Source organism: Apteryx rowi, unplaced genomic scaffold (assembly GCF_003343035.1).
Source record: "Apteryx rowi isolate R43461 unplaced genomic scaffold, aptRow1 scaffold_597, whole genome shotgun sequence".
Classification (NCBI taxonomy): Eukaryota; Metazoa; Chordata; class Aves; order Apterygiformes; family Apterygidae; genus Apteryx; species Apteryx rowi.
Window position 1 is genome coordinate 359490 of NW_020450868.1, and position 21450 is coordinate 380939.

Genomic DNA, 21450 nt, shown 5'->3' on the forward strand with positions numbered 1-21450 from the left:
CATCAGGACCTGATGGAGTCCATTGCATTGCAGCTGTGGCTAAAGCAACATGCAAAGGGAAAGTTCTGCCCAAACAGTTCAGGATGGATTTCACAGGCTGCACTCAGAAGTTCAGCAATCCTGCTCTGCTTGTCTTCTGACCATGGTCAGAGTTCTTCTCTAATCTGTTCTGGCAGTGTCGTTGCTCTTGCTCCCACCCAGGGAGGAGCCCCCACGAGCTCCCTCTGCACGTCACTGATAAAGGAAGGGAGGATCTCAACAACACTGCCTACTTCTGTGAAAGGTGGATATGTTTATCAGTCCCTAGGAACCCATTCTGCACAGGCTGGTAAATGATGAATGTAGATGATTCCCAAGCATAAACGAGTTCAGAAATTCATGCTAATCTCACTGTGTTTTCTGGGCCACAAAGACAGGCAAGAAGCAAATTGCTGCTGCTGCTCCAGACTGGCAAAAGGCACACGTGCATCCTGCTACACTGCCCTCTTCACCCCCCCCTACCCACTTGTGTCTTCTACCTGCAAGTTCTCTGCTGGAGCCAGGAGGCAGCCTGGGCAAGGACTGCAACTCCTCAGCTGTTTCTACAGCATCAGCACGAGGGGGAGGCCTGAGCTGGCTGCTCACTGTACTGTACATGGAGGCACTCCAGAGGAGCAGGGACCTCTTCCCTGCAAGGATGCGCACACAGGTGACTTCCCATGCCTTGAGGGGTAAAACAACCCTTTTTGCCAAACTGTAGTCAGTCCCAGTGGCCAGGGAGTTTGGGTCTGCTCTGCTGCTGAGACATGTGGTTGACACCTGCATGAGAAAAGAAGACAAATGGCTGCACAGCAGCTCTACCTGCATGCCAGGGGCCGAGGGATGCAGACCAGGCCATGTACATTGTCTTCAGGGCAGGCTTGCTCCTGCCAGCCCTGGCACTCATTCAGTTTGGCTTCTTCCAGGCCTAGTTACTGAAAAACATTGCCAGTGAGGAGGATCACAGACAGCAGGCTTTGCTGCATTAAAAGCTTCCTAAGGTTGCTCTATAGAAGAGATCTTGAAAGCAATTAGACCCAATTAAACCACTAAGCAGATTCCTATCTCATGAGTTTTGCCACTACTGATAACTCTACATCTTCAAACTCTTGTCTCCTTTGTATTCTCTGGAAGCCATGTGCTCCTACCAGCCGGATGCTTAGTAGCTCCTGCTCTGCACACTGCTGTCATCTGTTTGCAGCTCCATGGCTCTAACACTCTCTCCAAATCCTGTATCAGGAGMAACGTGTGCCACGTTTTCTCTGGGATACATTAGAAGCAAAGCTGGCTGAGGCATCTTGCAAACTGCGATGTTCAAACAGCCTGTGGACAGCAGACAGACAGCAACAGAAGAGCCACCAGTGAACAGGAGGAAACAGAACCTGGCTGCCTTGGGCTCCCGGAGCAGTGGACAGAGGCAGTCCAGCAAGGATACACGTGGCAGCCTGATGTTGGCACACAACTATCACAACAACCAACAGGGCCCCAGGACTGGCAGCGAGATGCACAGCTGACTCTTGGCAACAAAGTCACGTGCTGTTATGGGCATCCTACCTAGACTATACACAAAGGTCCAAACCAGATCCTAGGAGGTCTTTCAGTCACTTCCAGTTCTTAGTGCCAGGGTGCTGGAATCCACTGTCGGTGATGCCAGCTGGGGAGGTAGTGCAATAAACCTTGTAATATGCCTCGACTTTTGCTTAAAAGAATGAAGTTGCTTTGCTCACGTGGGCTTGTGTCCAGCAGTGGGCATGGTTCTCAGGTACAGCCAACTCCTTTGATGCATTATTTCCAGCAGAGCGGGCAAACCCTTACATCAATGTAGTGGCTTACTTGTAAGACACTGGTCAACCCAGGGATTTCTCTGGAGCCAGAGCTCACGCAAACCTCCCTGCCTTGCAGGCATCAAATGTCCAGATCAGCAGGTAATAATCTGGATTTTTTCTCATCAGATGGGAAGAATATGTCAGCCCTGGAAACACACTGGCTGCCAAGATTAAAAGCAGTCAGAGCTGGCCTCTAGGGTCTCCCTAAGGAGATCAGGGGAGCCGAATCAGGAATTCAACCGAAAAAGCCCAGAAACAGAAATTGCACTGCGTTTGCCTTACAAGAGCTTTCTCCCCTATCTGTATGCACAAAAATTTGACACTCCCAGTGGTCCCTGCAGCGGAAATAAAACCCTCTGGCAGGTTTCTGCCTACTGGGTAGAAGAAAGGATTCAGCAGAGCACAGCATCTCCAGAGAGGCCACAGCAGCAAGGCCTCGGGCACGCAAGCAGAGGAGCACAGAGAAGAGGCCACCAGGCATATACTGCAAACTCAGATGAAAGAGAAAAGCAAAAGCATCAGGAAAGCTTATCAGATAAAAGGATAAATCCATACACCCAAATACTATTCTGTCACTGTCCTCACCCCTGGTCCAAATGGTGCAGGACAGGACCACAGATCTTAACAGGACTGACAAAAGTTAAGGCACTGACAAGGAGAGGCCATCTGTGGAGGGCATCTGCCAAGTGAGCGTGTCCCTATTTCATATATCACCCCAAGTAGACCGTTTGTCCATGCTGCTCTCTGCTAAGCAGAGATTTCACAGTACCACCAAGCTTCCCCAAGGCACACTCCATTGATTGGCAGACTATCACAGGCCAATGCCTCATGCTCAGCAGAGATCCCCAGTTACTAGAATGCAAGGAGGGACCCAGCCATCTCCCAGCAGGGAATCAAAGCATGCAGAAACATAAGGATCTGCTCATGTTCCTGCAGCAAGAGGCTCTTAGAACTGGGAACAGAACTCAGCACAACTGGCAGAGGAGAAATACCAAAGCAAAGGGAGGAGAGCCCCTCATGGGTTTGCAGGGAAGGRGGCATCTTGTCAATTAGTTTTCATTTTGAAAGTACTGAAGAAGGGGCAAGTTTTCAGGTGCAGTCGCCAGTCTGGATCCTTCATCATGCACAAGCCTCCATCATTACATAATAATGAGTAACTAGCTTTTGGAAACCCCATTTTTGCACACTTTTAACAAGAGGGGTGGTTCTGGACTGTCACTGGTGGTGCAGTTCAGCACCAAGGTTAACTCTGTCCCTGCTGAGCACATTCATATCCTGACAGCATCTGTGTTGGCTCCCTCCTTCCCCCTCTCACAGGTCCCCTTTGCTAGCTGCTGAAGCTGGAACAGGTTCAGGACTGMGAGGAGGCTGGATATCAGAAACAGCTTAGTCTGTCTTGAGCAACAACTTGGGAGCTGCCCCTACACAGTAGGCTCTGATCCTTCTGATAAGGATCCCCTGGTGCTACATCCTACAGCTCTAGGAAAGCGTACCTCTGTCAGTTCCCACCTGCTACTAAGGGTTTTTCTAAGTAGCAGCATCAAAATCTTGCTCTGTCATTTGCAAACTATCATTTCCCAGGTGAAATACAATGCTGGGTCCAGCAGCAATGAGGGGAGAGAGAAACAGGGGCTGGACAGGGAGATGGAGACCAGAGCACTATTACTTTCACAGAGAGCCAAAGCAAGGCAAGCATCAACAAAGCTACCTCTCCTGCCAGCTGGGGCCAGGTGCACCCAGCAAAAAGCTGTCACTCTCCTTTGATGTTAGCAGGAGCCTCTGCTCTCTGCACATCCTGAAAAAGGAAAGCTATTTTTACCTCACCAGAAAGTATATAGACTGCGACTGAAGACAACACACCAGAGCCTGTCGCTCAGACACTACACCTCTTCTTACAATGTAACAGGGTTTATAGCTGGTTAGAGAGATGCAGCAGAAATGCGACTGCTTGATTTTATCTCCTCCTTCCCTAATGCACTTTCTTCCCTGGATCATGACGTAGCTCAGGCAGGCATGTGCAGAGGATGCTGGGGAGGCCCAGAGCTGGCAGGGCTCTAGCAGGTTGCCACTGCAGGAGGGAAAACAGACTCCTTTGAGCCTGGCTGATGTAAGTCAGGGACTGTGAGGCACACCTTGTCAACCTGCCTCCAGCCTGCCACGGCTCTGCGCAGCGTCCCTGTGGTCAGGAGACGGGCTCGAGTCCAGAAATACTGTCAGAGTCTGACCCAGTCCCTGGTGGAGGAAGCTTCCTTCTCTTTTTTAGGGTTGCTTAAAAACTGCTCCTAAATTCTGCAGTGTGCTCTGGCTCATCCTCTACCTCTGCTTCAGCAGGGCTAGTCCACACCTGCTTTGCCTGCCTGCACAGGGCAGATGGCTCCGAGCATTGAGCTGTCTGTTAGGATCTGCACACTGCAAGGGATCGCAGTGCAGACCCTACACCACGGCTGCAATAGATTGAGAGCTAGCAGCATTCAGCCAGGCCAGTCTGGCTAGCGCTTAGGGATGCATCCTCCAGAAGCCATGCAGGGAAGAAAGCATTGCCAAGAAAGCACCTGAAGCACAGGCCTGGCAATATATTCCTGCCAGCTGATTCCTAGGATTGACATGCAAGCAAGACACCTGCTCCTTAACAGAGCTAGTGCAGCACCATGCCTAGAAAGAGACGTCATCCCGTGCACCTGGTCCAGAGCTTTGCTGGATAAAAAAAAGATACGACGACACAAAAACCAACACTTACCATTAGAATAGAGCAAAAAAAACAATACTGGGAGGCACCTCCCGTCTCCCAGTAAACTAGTGGTGAGAAGGACAGAGGTGAGCACAGCACCAGGGGGATCTAGGAATTCTGGGTTCAGTGCCAGGCTCTGCCACTGTCTCTCAGCACAACCTTAGGCAAGTCCCCAGTGACTAAAGAAGGGCAGCAAACCCTTTCTGCCTTTCTCTGGTCCTTTTAGACTGCAATCCTTTTGTGAAAAGGGCCATTGTCTCTGGACCAGACTCAGGTCCATGTTACTGGCCAGAATATATTCATACTCCTACATGCAAACAAACACTTGGACAGCTGACCTTATTCCTCTTCCCCCAGCACTGCCCAGCAAGCCCTTTACCACACCTGGAGCTGCCCAAATACTCACTCTCAAGTAATGCAGGCATGGCATCGCTGCAGGAGAAAGTCAGGACACCCTGGATAGCCAGGGTCTGCAGGTCTGATGAGACCACTTACACTGTAGCCAAACCAAGTGCGAGTGGCCAGTGTAGAGGAGGTTTATCAGCAGCAGGACTGCACCCTATCACTGCTCACATGTGCCTACACGCAGGCACAGTGGGGACGCTCCTGCCTGGGGTCTGGAGATTACAGGGCGTCCCACGTCAGGGGCTTGGGGTGAGCTGCCAGGCTGGACATGAAGTGTTTCGTGAGTGCTGTGCCTGAGGCACACTTCATAAACATATCTGTGAGCCGTAAACAGGGTGGGGCCCACATGCTTGAACCCTGCTCTTCAAACAGTACAAATGAAGAAAAAACTTCAGAAGTACGAAGCAAAATAAAACTCCTCCATGGCCAGAACACCACTGTCTCTTGGTTTGTGCTGCACAAAGCATGCTGGGCTGGAGGCAGTTAACATAACTGGTCTCTGCAGACCTCGACCAGGGCACAGTCCCAAAGTGAGGGACACTGAGAAGGAACCGAAATGGCAAATAACGTCTAGTAACAGCAGTTCCAGGCCCTTTGCAGGGCCTGGGGCCTACTGCAGTACAATGAACGCGYCCCTTCCCCCCTTCTACCTGCACAGCAGACTCCTGCTCCAGCATCCCTTCAGGAGATCCTTGCTTGCAGCAAGAAGGCAAGGGGTCCACAGTGGTTGGTGCATGCCCTCTCTGAAAGACACGCAAGGAGTCACACCAATTGCTCATAGGAACAGACCTCCTGGAGACAGCTCCCACCCACCCTCCTGCCGCACACTCAGCACAGGATAGCGCACCACCAAGTGATGCTTACTTGGCACTTCTGGCTGGCAGAATGCATCCTTCTGTTAGTAAAAGATGCTAGTGCTTTGCTAACTCTGTTTTGGATCCAGATACTAAACTAGGCAGTCTTGACAAAGCAGTAAGGGAGTGCAGGGGAGTTGCACAGCTTGGTTTCTATTTCTAGCTACTGTTCACCAGGTCCTCGTTGCGAATTATAGATTCAAAAAGGCCAAGCTGCTTTCTCCCAGGCACTGGGGCCAAACAAGTGAATGAGAGGCCCTGAGGTGATCACACATGGGAAGGCCTAGGCAGAATATAAACAAATACAACTTGTAGCACTTGCAGCTTCAGGGAGAACAAAAACAGCTCTGCCAGCTGTATCTTCACTGGGGGAATTCCTATTCCAGCCCAGCCCACCACTGAGAAAGCTTATACCGGCTGGGAGGCAGAAAAAGTAGATCAAGACAACCTGTTAGAACAGAAAAATGCTTTGCATTATATAGCGATGGGGATTTTTATAACTGAGCAAATGCCARGTCGAAGCATTAGAACAAAGTGGAATCCTTACCTCAGTATAAGGAAAACACCTTCCCCTTGTCCAGTGCAATTCAGTACTTCCCTGAAAGTCTGGGATCACTCAGATGTTTGACCTATAACAGAGTCCACCTCTAATACAGGCAGAGCTCAAATGTAAACACTGAAAAGGATGGCCACTGCGACTGTTGACTGGCATACTACATTTGCTCCAAAAGGCACTGCTGCTCTGAACCTACAGAGCAACAGCATCAATATATCAGATATTGCTTTTTTTTTTTTTTTTTTCCTGCATAACTGCATGTCATGAATGCAAATAAGAGTCCTCTGCACTTTGGAGTCAGGACCTTACAAACCAGAGCTGACAGGCCTATTCAAAGTCCCTGGCTTAGCATACTGCAGACCTCCTCCAGGTCCTGCAACCACCAAGGTAACACATACACTTGACAAAGCCCTAGAAATGGGACCTGCGTGCTCCAGTTCATTTGGGATTACCTCATACCATACCTCTGGGAAAAGCAGTGTAAAAGCACCTGTGAGACCTCTCCACCTGTTTGCTGAACAAGTCCTCCCCCACTTTTTTATGAGAACTCCTTCAGGCAGGGACTAAGATTTAGCTGTGATTTGTGCAGCCTCTGGCACYGGTAAACACTTGGAGCGCAGGAAGAGCGGCTTTCCTGAAAATGGTACAGGGAAACTCAGGCATGGCAGCATCTCCAGGGTGGCAAAGCCATGTCCTCCTCATGAGGGTGAAGACAGGCCCTGTGCAGGGCAGGAAGGGACATTGCTTTGGCGCTTGGCTCCTGCCCAGGATTCCCTCATGCATGTCACATGCCCAGAGCTGCACCGTGCCTGAGCGAGGGAAACCCTGGGCCCGTGTGCAGAGCAGGAAATAGCTGTGGTAACAGCTATTGGTAATGTAATGGTAAACACAGGGTATATTGGCTCATGCCTAGCAGCCATGTGGTTAGCAGAAGAAGGAACTGCCCCAGGTCCCCACTGCTCAGCCAGAGCATTTCTGCAGCCACGAGAAATGAGAAAACTGCCAAAGGAGAAACTTTACCACCAGGCACTGTCCCGACCAGCCCAGCCAAGTCAAAAGCCCTTGCTCCCCCTGCCGAGACCTGGGGCTCTGCCCACAGCTGCTGCCAGGCTCCCAAAGAGCTAGCTCCCCCAAACAGCACGACCGAACTGCCCTGCACCAGCTTCCCTGCGCATCAGAGAAAGTGCTCGGAGGCAGCTGAGGGGTCCTGGGCTATCAGCGACGTCCACATAGGCTGGCAGGCACAGGATGGTGGCAGACCCATGGACCAACAGTTGAGGTAAATGGGCATGTCACATGGCACCAGATATCTGTCTTTAGGCAGCTGTACGGAGGCCACAGGGTTAAATCTATCAGCCACATTTCTGCAGCTCTAGAAATGGTGGTGGTTGCAAGAGCATGAATGGACAGGGTCCTGCGAGGTGGCAGGGAGGCTTGCTTGCTCTCTTCCCAGAAGAAGGGGAAGAACAGAGCTCCATGCCTCAAAGCATGTGATACACTAAGATCCACTGCTTTCCTTGGCTGTTTGTAGAGCTGATGTAGGCTTCATCCCTAAGGGAACTGCTCTTTTTGCTACATTAATTGCAGTCGCACATTAATCACATCTTTCTGTATGCTTCCCATGATCCCTCTACTAGATCTCATCTCACTCACTAGCATCTCAGTTGAGGCAAACTCCATCCCTAAAGTTCCCCCTATCTAACTGTGGACAGGTGAGTTGTATATACCAGTGCTGAAACTAACTCTCTAGATCAACTCACTTTACTAGCATTTTGTCACCACCCTCTTGCCTGTTAGATCTAACAGCAACATCTTTGACACAGCTTACAGTTCTGGAGAAAACAGCAGTATGGGCACAATCTTGTTTGAGAAACCAGAGCCTGGAAGAGCATGAAAGTTAATGAATACAGCTCTAATAAATTAATAGCTCTTAGTCCCAAGAGCATTTTCCATTTTCACAAAAACAGCTCGAAAGCTTAAGTTCTCAGGCAATTCCTTAACACTTGCTTGCTTCCTGACCCTAAACTGGGGTTGGCTGAGTGGCTCATGCCCTAAGATTTTACACCATGTCTTCTCCCTAGTGGCATCTGGGTGTGTGAACGCCTCCTTAAAGGCCTCTGAGATTCTACAGATCAGTGTCGTGTTGCCCCACAAAAGCTAACACAGAGCTAAATCAGAGCTCTGCAAAGAGAAAGGGTTTACAATGGACACAACAGAAACACTCTCTAAGAAAGAGCAATCTTCATGGTGCAAAAGAGTGGACAAGAGCTGCAGTGAATAATAGCTGTCAGCTCCCACCTGTGCCACTCTGTGCACCCCCATAGGCTTCAGGGGATTTTTGCAAGCAGGGGTTCCAGTGTTTCTTAAGTGCTGTTCCCTGGATGCTATAAAATCTATCATAGACATGAGAAAAATAATTTCTCCCTCTGTTGTCCTGTGATAGCTCTGGGATGGGACTCAGCAGCCCCAAGAATAGTGAATTCCATCAGCAACTGCAGACAGAGTTGGTGGGGCAGAGTGAAGCTGTTTGTCAGGAATGAAAAAGGAGAGGAGACCTGTAAAGAAAACTTCTCCTTCAGCTACAAAGAGTTTTGTTTTTTTCAAGACACAAAGTTCTGCCTCTGACCTTTTCCTGAGAGACTTTGAAGAAACTCTTCAACTGCACTATGATGTAGCCGTGAAGGAATGCAAGGATCCTTCTTCTGTGCTGTTATCTCCCATGTAACTAGAGAAGCGATCTCTGGGCACCAGCAACTTTGCTGTCTGCTGTCAGTCCATCCCCAGCTGTTCTTTTCCTTTCACTGAAGGGAATGAGGAGTGTGGGCAGCAAAGAGCTTTAAACACCCTGCCTTTGCGAAGGGTAAATATCTTTCTTTAACAGTGTGCTTCATTACCTTGAGGAAACTGCTTTTCTCACAGGCCTTAGATGCAGTCCTTCCTGCGTTCAGCAGGTTGAGAAGGGATGCTAAAGCAAGTCCAGGGCTGAAGTCCCTGAAGGAGAGCTGCTCCTCTCTGAGCACTCGTTGTGCCCTCCTGCTGCAAGGATGAGAGTATGCCAGGGGTTYGCCTTCCTCCAGCACATCCCCTTTCTGCTTACAGAGGAAAATGCTCCTGGGCTTCCATCATCTGCTGAGGCCCCAAGGGGCAGCCAGGTTCCCCAGTTCTGGTCAAAAAGCTGTTACCTTAGGAAACATGAATGCAGTTTTAAAGCTGAGTCAGCAGCAGAAGCTGAATAATTTAAGTCCTTAGCAATTCTGTTACTGCTGCCAGTCATGGATAACAGGAGGTACTCGGCTGCACACGAGGAGAGAGGCAGGATGAAAATCAGTGCAGCTGTCAGGCTGCTCCCTCCTGTTAAGAGGGAATAGCAGTGATACCGGGGGAAATAAGCTGATTACAATGCTCTGCAGTGCTGAATTAAGCACTCTTATGCTCAGAGCAGGCAGTCCTCTGAGCACAGCAAGGCTGAGACTTGCTTTCCTGTGTCATTTGTTGTTTCTGGCATGGTGATCCATAATTTCACAGGAAGTCAATGGGTGCCTCACCTTTCGGACAACTAATCCCTCGGCTTCCAAAGTGCTGGAATCATCAGCTATGAGCAACAGAGAAAGCATATGAAATGTATGTCCCCTCCGACATCCTCTCTTTAGCTTTCTAATGGAAGAGGAGCTACGCAATGTTATGCAGTGGGAGAGGGGCAGAGATTTGCTCTGCATAGATTTTCCAGCCCTTGCTCTCTCCCTGCTTGCACCATCTCCTTTAGTGGGGGGGGGGGGGGGGGGGGGGGGGGGGGGGGGGGGGAGCCAGTTTACAAGTACTCCTCTCCAAACCACTCAAAAAAACAGCACCCAGAAGCATGGGACAGACGACAACCTGCAGGAAAACCAATGGATCAGCTTTGCAAACCTCAGCAGATGAAGGAAGTGTCTCCCCATTTTACCTCTGATCCAAGAAGCTCTTTCATGGTCTTACATTAGTTCAGAAGTATTTGAGCCATGGGATTCCCAAGGGAAATCCAGAAATACAAATTGAATAGATGCTCTTAATGTTGTGTTTATTGAGCTGTGCAATGTCTCCTCCAAAGGGACGATTTCAGAGACCAAACAGCTTTCTCTCATGCTCCAAGAGACAACTGCCCAGTGCCACCATAACCACAGTTTAGTCCCTGGAAATGCTGTGAAGCTGCCTGGCTGCTCTGTATGAGTGTTGTGAGGGCTTAACTCTGTGCTGTTCTGGCTGCAAAGAAGGAGATTTCTGCACAAACCAAAAGTGTTCGGCACCCTCTCCATCCAGCCCTCCCATCCAGTAGACCAGAGGTTTAACATCCACTTTTTTTTCTCCTGCTAGAGGCCAGCCAGTCCTGAGAGCAAACAGTATCTCCTAGCTCAGCCTGAATCGTGGAAAAATCCCAGCTCTGGGAAGTCAGAGTTTGGCATTATGCCCATAGCATGGGCCAAGGGCAAATCGCTACATAATTACTGCTTATGGTGTAAGTTTCTTCTTTCGCTCAGGCAGCTGCCAGTCTGAAAGACATAACAAGACTTCCATCAGCCTGCAGTTAATCAATCCCACCTATTGATCCTACTGGTATCCTGCTGTAACTGAGAGATTACCGAACCCCCAAGATCCTTAACTGTGCTGCCTGTCTGGGGATCTCAAGACAGAGAAGCATCCAGCACTTGGCTGCAGTGCATGCCTGGAGGCAGTGCAGACTGACATCCTGTGAGAGCAGATGAACACACAGTCCCACCTGGCACGCTGTACTCTGCTCCTCTTGGAAGGAAATCTTCTGCTCTGCTGCTGAGGATTGAAGGAGGGGAGTGGGAACTCAGGTCTCACTGCACCCTTGTGCCTCCATCCCTTTCAATGGACCTTTATTCTCAGAAGTCACCTGGTCCTTGAGCTCTGCAACATCCCCAGATGCCACGGTCTGCACCCTGAGATCCTCCTGTCCAGTCACATTCGTTCAGGCAGTTTGACAGAACTTAGAAACCATTTCTGTAAATGTCTTCTTTTTTTATTTGTCAAATTATTTTCCTCTGGGCTTGTACCAGCAGGAAAATCTTTTGAGCTTGAGTCACTCYGTGGTGTACGCAGTCTTGTTGCCTGCTCTCTGGAAGGCACAGAGCTCACCAAGGAGAAGAGGAAATCTCTGTTTTAATATTCACAGCAAGAAACAGTGAGCTGCATACCTGTGCTTTGACACAGGAACTGTCTAGTGTTTGATGAAAGGCTCAGATATCAATAACAAGGCAGGAGGTTTTGCACCAAAAATTATTTCCAGTCAATATTCACACCACAATCAAATGCAACTTGCTGAGCTTTTTCTTCTAGGCAGACACGGCATACAGCTGGGCAGGATTAACAAAACAAGGATCAGCAAGAAGCTTGATGGAACTGCAAGTGCAGCCCAGCCATTTGGAGGCAATATCTGTGACAGTGGCAGCGCTGTGCCACAGCTTACTGTGAATTGGTGGTCACAGAGTCAAGGTACAAACAAAAATAAACAAGTCATTGGAAGTTTCCATTCTCTACACATCTCTAATTGACCCGGGTCTTTAAGCACCCCTGTATGGGAGCTGGAACAGTAGTTTGACTGGGTTATATCATCAACATCAAAGGAAAACAAATTCCATAATAGACATTTTGCCAAGAATATTTGTGAAAACAGTAAGTGCTAGTAAAACTCATTTGTCACTAATATTTGCTCCTGGGGATTATTCGGGTAGAGCCACTGAGATTATCACAAAATATTTATCCTGCAGCAGCACATGGAGCCGGACCTGTCCCACTATTCCAGGTCCCTCACAAATAAAGCGCTGACCTTCTCTCAGGAGGTTGGAGCCTCGCTTGCCACTGAAAGCAGATTCCACACACACTCCCAAGGTCACTCCTCTCTCTTTCCTAGCAGGGTGTCTAAGGGGATTGTGATAAGGTTAGACCACTCACACTGGCAGAGCTGGCCCTACACAACAAGCCCTGGCCCCGGCAGCCAGCTTGCAATGTGCGCAGCACTGCCTCTCTGCAGAGGGGTCCCCATAGCTGRACCTCCTTGAGAAGAAGCTTCCAAGAGAGACCACTGATGCCTGGGCTGGGCAGGTGCCAGGGAAAGCAGTTTCAGGGAGTGGAACGGTAATCAGAGCTGAATATTACTTCCACTTACGGGCCAGAAAGAGTGTCAAGGACAGGCCCTCCACAACCACAAACACAGAAAATACAGGCTGCAGATTCTGCCTTGGCCTGAGATGTCCAGAACGAGGGCCATCCCGCTTCCCATTACTTTCTTTCCAGCTCTGACTATTTTGATGCTTCACTATTTAGCAGAAACATTGTCATATTTGCCGTCTGTGCAGTTATTTTACCCAGAGGCAATTAACGCTTGTACAAAAAGTCCAACCCAATGAGACTTGAGAGGAAAGAAGAAGGAAAACCATTGTATTCTCCCGTTTCCTAAACTATAATTGAAGCACTTCATATGTAAGTGTCTGAGCTTAAGGCCATGTTCTACACCAACACAGGAAGTTGCAAAAGGAGGCGGCAGTCAGAGGGCTTTTCATGCTTAGCTCCATGCATCTCTTGGTGACATTCCTTGCTAGCAGAAGGAGCAGGGGTCAGCTCCATTGTGGTAGGCAAGGGTCATGGCTCCTCTGCCCACGGTGCTTGGCTCTGAGAAAGACAGGTACTGTAAGGCTGGAGAAGCCGGCTCTAAGCATCTTCTTCTCTCCACTAAGAAACTCACTCAGAGCAATAATCCTCCTGCTGAGTGACTGTGAATGACATGACAGCCAGGCACGCTGACAAGCAAACAAATGCTGCAATACCTTGGTTTTTTTTGTTTAACAAACAGACCAAAAAGATGTAATTGTTTTCAATTTGCAGAGAGCAGTTTTGCAAATACATTTCCAGCCTCTCAATCCTGCAGTCTTTGCTCTTCCTAAAGGCCTAACCCAAAGCTTTGGAGCAGAAAAGTTCATGCCCTGAGGTCTGGAGTGCAACTGCACATTCCTACTCCTTCCAGGAGAGTCCAATCCCTCACAGACAGCCAGGACCTGGGAAACCTGTGCATTTGCTGATCACCTAGCTGAGCAAATGAACGAGCCAAATGCTTTCTTGCATGCAGATCCATCCCAGGTTCTGATGGTCAGTTACCATTGATTTATTTATTTCTCAAGCACCCCAGGCATGCCTGGATGACATGATATAAACTTTACGGCAAGAACCAAGCCCACACCACTGAATCCTGCTCACAATACAGCAGTCTGCACCTTTCTCCAATTACTGCAATGTTCTGAAGAACAGTTTGGCAGATCTGCAGAAAAATCCACTTGAAATCTTAAACCCCATGAGTTCCATCTAAGGATAATTAATGAATGATACGGAAGAGATGTGCACATTTCTGTTGTATGCCCACAGCCCTGCTCTCACTGATCAGCATTTAGGATGATTTCATCTCACAGTAGCTTTTCCTAAGGTTTAATTGAATTGCATAAGACGCCTCTGGATGAGAGAAGCAGAGTCCCAGAAATACTCACTCATACTACTTTGGAAAGTGAGCAATTCTGCAGAAGAGAAGTGAAGACAGGGCTCCACTGACCCAGCAGAGTTAATGGGAGTCTCACTATTGTTCTAAAATTGAAGGACATCAACTATTTTATTTCTCCCAGCTGACATTTTTCACTGAATGCCTCCAGCATCAGCACTTTTCCTTAGTCTCAGCAGTAACACCAGAATGCATTCACTCTGGAACCTGCCCCTAAAGCTCTGTCAGCTACCATGCAGGGGGTGGGGGGGTATTTACTTCCAAAACTGAACTTTCCCTGCCAGCTGCAAAACACCAGTGCAGTCGCTCCTCTTCACAGGCCAGACAAATGCCTTCTGCAACTTGAACTCTCGAAGCAGAACAAAGCTTCTAGTGGTCACAATCACCAGAGCATAGGCACGGACAAAATTGCCCTACTGCCGGACTCACTGACACTCTGCAACATAGCAACCATGAACCAGCCCTGAAACATTTGCAACAGCACAGGGCTCCACAATGGCTCATTCACCTGCTTCTCAGGGTAGCGCAAGACACTGCATTGGCAACGCTGGGCGCTGCACTGCAGCACTCATGTACCCACCTCAGTGCTAGCCCTCACATGCATTACAGCCTGCAGAGCAGATGTGCCACAGAAAGGGCTTTTCCAAAATCTCTCTCACAAACCTACCCTGTGAGTCCTCGTTTAGGCAYATTTTGTTTGGAAACCACAGAGCTCTTACACAAGCAGTCTCTCCTATCACTGTTTGCCTAACCAAGTCCCTAGCCTTCCTTCCCCAATATGTACTGTAAAAACCCAGCACTACAGCCTGGGCCACCTAGGACACTGGACTAAGGCAAAAGAGAAAAGGGGAATCTCTTCCTGTAACTCACTTAGCAAATTATGTATTGTTCTCTTGTTCAGATGTCATCCAAATGCTTGAAAATAAGTGCTGGGCTCCCAGACCAGCAGCCCTTTTTCCTGCAGTAATGTTAGACAAACGCTCCTGAGCTCATCAGCAGGGTAGTGGGGCCATTTGCAGGCTCAGCCCAGACAAGATCATGAAGCAGAGAAGAAATTAGGTGTTTCACTTCAGAGGAAAATATCAAGGATCACCATTACCAAGAAAAGACAGTCCGAGCAATCTCAAGAGAAGGATGCTGTGATCCTGATATGGAGAGGACCTAGCAGTACAGGGATTGCCTATCTGACCTCCAAAAGAGGCTAGGAGCCAAGCTCAGAGAAAGGCAGGAGATCACCACAGTGGTGAGAGAAGATGGAGGAACCCCAGCAGTGCACGTTCGTAGGCCACACACAAACTCACATGGCCCTTCTTAATGCAGGAACAAACAGACCTCTGCAAAGCCAAGCCCAATGTGGCCTTTCCCACAGCAGTCTGCTTGGTGTTCACATCGGCCCTGCAGCCTAAAGTGCCTATAAAAGTATACGCACAGAGATGGGAGGAAGCTTTCTGATTACTGGATGCACTGCCTTTGTCCACGTCCGCCTTGCTACCCCAGGCAGGATTCAGACCTTCTGCAGTTTCTTCCAAAGAGATCATGCATCAGACAGATCACATGTCCTGAACTGCCCTTGCTGTGCTAGCAGCAGGCCCAGCTCTCGGAGTCAGGCTTGCCAGAAATCCCCCCGGTTGATACATTCAGCAAGTCCAGCGCAGCATCTACAGAGGCTACCCTGGCATCCAGAAACATCATTACTGCAGTACTGAGGCACTTCCAACTGCTCCAGCAAGCACATTAGGCCTGCCTCCACCGGAGAGGAGAATGTGGGATAGCAGCAAGGACACAGTAGGGAAGCAGGAAGTAGCCTGGAGACATTTGTTCATTCCCCTTCACTGTGCTCCCAGTTGTGAGCTGTTGTGTGCACAGTGACGGGAAGCAGGCTGCTCTCAAGAGCTGGTGAGAGCCAGCGCCTTCGTTTTCCCAGTCCTTCCAGAATGTGCTGAATCCCCCTTGCCCTGCGTCAGCCTGTAACCCTGGCTGAGAGCCACCCCAGCGCTCCCTGCAAACGAAGGAAACTTCATTTTGGTGGGTGGGAGGGGGGGAGGAGGTATGCCCCCTCCCATTGCGATCTGCTCCTGAACCAGTGGAGTAGCACAAACTGAACATATTCACTCCATTTTAGAGACAGGGAATAAAACACAGGTAGAGTGAAAGGGAGAAAAAGTGTGACCAGAGGCTCATGGTTTCTGGGTCAGCTTTCCCTGCTGTAGACTCCGGAGAACTTGTGCATGCCGGCAGTGAAGTGAAAGCTCTTGCTCTCCATTCAGCATCCAATTCTGCACTGCAGAGCAGTGCACCAGGCAGAGTCTGTAGGAGACAGCAAGTCACTGTCCAGGGAGCAATAGAGAACCCCAAAGTGTTCCTGTTCTACATAACAGATCAGGTTTTGTTCTCGCATAGGTCTCTTGCAGCCTGGCAGCAGAATCAGCTCAAAGTTACTTCAGGGTAAACACACAAAGTGGCAATGGACTTTGTTCTACCAATTTTCACGGTCTTTGCTACACTCCTATCAACACCTTCCTTGTGCCTGCATTTCTACTTCTCTGGTGTGCAAAGTCACTGCATCCCCAGCTCCTCTGCCCTCCACCCTCGAGCCCAGGTCAGAATTGTGAGAATGTCAATACAGGCTGGAAAAACACTGCAACATGCTACAACACAAAATTCCTGACAATCAACCTCCCCATGGACCAGACATACCCCAGATCCCCCATTAGACCTTTTGCAGGCAGCTGCTTTTGAAAAAGTCTGATTTTGCGCTAGAGCAAGCCTGTTCTATAGGCCATGGCTAGAGCTATGGAAGCTAAGCCCTCTAGAGACAGGAACCTGACCTGAAACATCATCTTCTCGTAGACAAGCAAGAGAGGTGCTTGCACACTCTAAGAGCATCATTCCTTAGATGCTACAGAGAAAACACATACTTCTGTTGGAAAGCCGCCTGCTTGTAGGAACACCAGGTCTGCAGCCCATTTGGAAGTCTAGCCCTAGCCTTCAGGAAGCAGAGACATTAATCCCATGCACATAGAGTCAACAAAAACAGAAAGCGCTTTTTGTTGCAGGTTTGTTTGTAATTAATTCAGGTGATTACATAGCAACTTAACAGTGGCAATGGTGCTGCATCCACTGCATACCATGCTACAGCATATTATTACCACCTCACAATCTCCTGAAGACTGCACTGTCTAACAGCACCAAGGCCACAGCACTGGCAGCTGGTTGCCCAAGCTACAGCAGCATGAGGAGCAAGGGGTGTGATTGAGATGACCTACTCTCCTTCCTCAAACCACCTAGCTGTTCCTGAGCACCCACCACAGTACCCCAAAGGCCACTGGCTGACAGCGTGTCAGAATAAGTCACACACGTGTGCCTGTTCCCTCAGCAGACATTAGCTGGAGGTGCCAGAAGCACCCGAGAGGGGAGAGCTCACAAAGCGGCACTGAATTTCCAGTGGCAATTATAGCACACAATAACGACAGTTGGGCACTTTGCCAAGGAAACGCGGCATTTCAGCTTGACAGATTAACGGTGAAGGCCAGCAGCAGACCCCTTGGGAATGCTGCTGTAGGAGAGTGGCCAGACCCACACCATATTTTCACAGTGTTTAAAGCTCAGCTTTGCTTTTACTCCTGGTAATCCCCCATAACAAGCACAGAGCTGCAGGGGACAGAAGAGGTGCCTGGGGCAGACACCCTAAGGGCAGACTCGCCGCACTGGTGCTAGGCACCTATGGAGTTAACACCTGCAGCAGGGCTGGCTGCCTCTGTTCCCTTAAGAGCCAGTGCAAAGAGACAAGCATTTTTAAGGGCACAATTCAGCTGACCTACTTCCGTGCGCGATGCATCGTGGGAAGGACTCCTGACTGGAGGGCGCTGAGACGGGCAGTGCAGATGCAGAGATCTGCATCACAGCACCCCTAAACTGGGGCAGACAGGCCCCTTTCGCAGCAAGGGCTCCGCGTGCTGCTGGCAGTGCCAGGCGCACTGGTGCACCAGCCAGGACACCGGACACAGCTGCATGGACAGCAGCCCTGCTCTGCCCCGACACAGCTGGTGATGCAGTCCCACCCCAGAAACATCCATATCATCCAAATCCTCTCAGCTGCTGCTGCCATGGCAACGCCAGAGAGAGCCTCTACCAGCCTTTGATGTGCTGATCTGTTTAAAGTGTACAAAATGCCATGMGGGAGCTGCAGAGCTGCCGGAGGGGCACCTGGCCACCCTGCCAACAGAAACTTTCCAAGGAGCAAGGGGTTCTGTGCACAGCAGGCACCACTGCCATCTCCTGCCAGAGGGAGTCGTCACCAGTGTACTGTTGTCCCTGTGCTTCAACTCACCCACTTAGTGGAGTATAATATTTAACATCAGACAAGCTGCTGTTTCACAAGCTAATTTGGATTATTAATAAAAAAATCCCCCACTAAATGATTCAAAAATAAGATATTGTTACTCCAAGCTATCAGCGAGTGTTGGGAGCCAAGCACCACAGGAGTGCTGGCCACAGAGCAGTTAACGGGGAGACAGGCAGGGCTGCTACAGRCTGTGGAAATGCCAGCAGAGCCAAGCAGCACGTGGCATAGCATGTCCCCATCTCCCATTGCCTCAAAGGAGGAGGAGGAGGAAGCAATTCTAAATGACAAACAGGTTGCGTGAACCACAGGAAAAGCAGGCTGTTTGATCTCCTCTCCAGCAGCTCACAGAGATCCCCCTGCATTGCAAGGATACCTCCAAGCTCCAAAGGACTGCACAGTTACTTTACCTTCGAAGATGAAGTCTCTTCTAGCATTTAGCACCAGGATTCCCTGAGGCTTTGCATGAAACTGATGCTGCCAGTGCCAGGAAATGTTAGACACCAACCCTGCACCATGCCTGCCCTTGCTGAGCTACCGGACTAGGGTGGTTCAGGACAGTCAAAGAAGTCCTGAAATGTGAAGGCACCAAGGAAGACTTTATGTATTGGAGGAGGTTTTATGCTAGACTTCAGACAGAATTTGCATTACAACATAAACCACAGGAACCTGAGGTAGTCTCCTACAGAGATAACACATTTGTCCTGTACTCTCCCCTTTCCACCACTTTCATTTGAAGCCCACTTCACAATCAAAAATTTTTTTCTGTGTTCTTTCACCCTCTCACTAAACTAATGTGACCATACCAAGAGTAAGAGGAAACAGCCTTCAGCAGCCCACAGAAATGCTGCAGAGAACTTAAGGGACAGGAGAAACTTGACTCCAATTAAAATTGCAAAGTGAATTAAATGAAGCAGAATGCAATTACATAGAATTACAGAATAGTTGGGGTTGGAAGGGACCATCTGGTCCAGCATCCCCTGCTCAAGCAGAGTCAGCCAGAGCAGGTTGCCCAGGACCATGTTCAGTCGGGTTTTGAAAATCTCCAAGGATGGAGACTCCACAACCTCTCTGAGCAACCTGTGCCAGTGTTCAACCACCCTCACAGTAAAGAAGTGTTTTCTGCATTCAAGTGGAACACCCTGTGTTTCAGTTCGTGTCTGTTGCCCCTCATCCTGTCACTGGGCACTACTGAGAAGAGTCTGGCCCTGTCTTCGTTAGACCCTTCCTTCAGATATTTATACATGTGGATAAGATTCCCCCAGAGCCTTCTCCAGGCTGAACAGCCTCTCCTCATATGAGAGTTTCTCCAGTCGCTTAATCATCTTTGTGACCCTATTTTACCTGAAACGGAATTTGGCTGAACAGAGGAGTCAGTCCACACACACACACACACTCTTGGGAGAAGCATCACAGGAACTCTGACAGCAACTATGGGGGCTGCTGGCAACCAGGCTCAAAGATAGCTGAACCCAAGACCTCTAGGTTTCCTCCTTTTAACTTCATGGAGTGTGGGGGCAGGGTAAGCACTTGTTTTACAGTGAATACCCTGGCTGTGCATGTCTGTGAATGAAATTAAACAGTAAAGAAAACCCTATTAATTATTTCCTCTCGTGGCTTCCCCAAGTTCTTTTTTTAAAGAAAAGAGGAGCCATTTTCTCCTGACAGCAGATGGAGGTTGGGAAGCACATCTTAGCCACAGTGCACACTGTGGCAGAGACAGGAGAGCACACTGGCTTCCTCACAGCTGCTTTGCTGCATTACCTGCTGACCATGTTTTGGAATATGGTCCTGCTGGGCACCCTCAGCTCTTCGCTGAAGCTCTGTTGCTGCCACCAACAAGCGTAAGGCAGGTGCCCCTCTGACCAGGGCTCTGCCTCTTGAGCAGTGCTTGACTGGAGTCTGCCAGAGGAATGGCGCAGCAGACAAAGCTCTGACTGTCCTTTTCGCCATGAAGGTGAGGCCCTATGTGATAAAACACCAGCCCTTCTCCCCACATGCTAGACAACATGCAGGCTGCTCACAGGATAATGAGGTTTGCATGCCTCCCAGATCTGATGGCGGTGAGAGGCAAGGCTGATGCCAGCCTACACTGAAAACACACATGCTGTCTATGCCTGGTGCTGCTGGTGGAGGGCAAAGGAAACGCCAGTAAAACTGGCAGCTCAGGTTAATTCCTGCTTTGAGATGCGTACTGTTCTGAGTTGTAACTGGAGGGCAGTGCAGCAACACCTGGCTGCCTGAAGCTCCTGGTCAGATCCTGCAGTGAAGGAAGCACCTTGGCTGTCCGCTTACTTGAGCCCCATAGCATTTCTCTCCTTCATAAGGAAGCCGCTTTGCTATTGCAACTGTGCACAGAGCCTCTGGATCAGCTTGCCCCATGCCCACAATACTCCCAGCTCTTCTAGAGCATGACTTTAAAGCAAAGTGAACTAGTGAAAGATGCCAGCTCTTCTGCCCAAGTATCTGCAATTTACCCATGGAGTCCATGGCAGCACAAGAAAGGCAGAATGAGTGTTCCCCACATGTCCCCTCTGGCAATGCTGGTGGTGCCATGTGGTGCCTTGGGAGACCCCGTAAGGAGGTGCAGCTGATCCCTACTGCTATGTTGTCAGGAGGCAGTGAGTGCTGCTGTCCCACATTTTGGCAATGAACAGCATGATGTTGTTTATGTCTTGCTGTGCTGCTGCTGGCCTTGGGGCACTCTTCCGGCATGTCTAAGAGGCATACCTCACCATTGATGGGGGTGAGTTCCCACGTGYTGAGAAGGACTTTTGCTGATACAGTGTCTCAGTATTGATGGGCAGCAGATACTTTGGACCACTGTCCTGTGATACTGCTGCTCCTCTTACTGCAATCTCAGCACTGTAGACATTTGACAGTGTGTTTGACAGGAAGTATTTTTCCCAGCATGCACAGAAAGAGGGTCAGCCTGCTGACCATCATGCTGCTGTTTAACAGGAACATGTTGTTATGCATCAGTGCGGTGGCACGTCCAACCTGCGTGTGAAGAGAGCTGCCATGCCATGCTCCACTGAGCAATTCTTGCTTGGACCAAAACTACTGTCACTGTGAGCTGAGCTGAGCTGAGTCTGATAGGCAAAAAGCTGAAGGATGGGCTTAGAAAATTACAGCCTGCATGCCAAATACAGATGCCATGCAGGCAAATACTTCCTGCATG

The 21450-nt window shown here is 49.5% G+C and overlaps 1 protein-coding gene across 12 annotated transcripts in view; it reads right to left on the reverse strand.

The window, feature by feature from the left end:
- The window catches only part of ANK1 (ankyrin 1), a 70206-nt gene that overhangs the window by 36667 nt on the left and 12089 nt on the right, over positions 1–21450 (reverse strand). For 8 of the 12 annotated variants that reach the window (XM_026082875.1, XM_026082880.1, XM_026082876.1 and 5 more), the window contains exon 2: positions 5628–5720. In XM_026082875.1, the coding sequence (XP_025938660.1) occupies positions 5628–5720 (93 nt within the window). Of the gene's footprint in view, positions 1–840; positions 862–4978; positions 5158–5627; positions 5721–5841; positions 5884–21450 lie in introns of those variants that run through there. The other 4 variants (XM_026082886.1, XM_026082883.1, XM_026082881.1 and 1 more) reach the window with 3 other exon arrangements.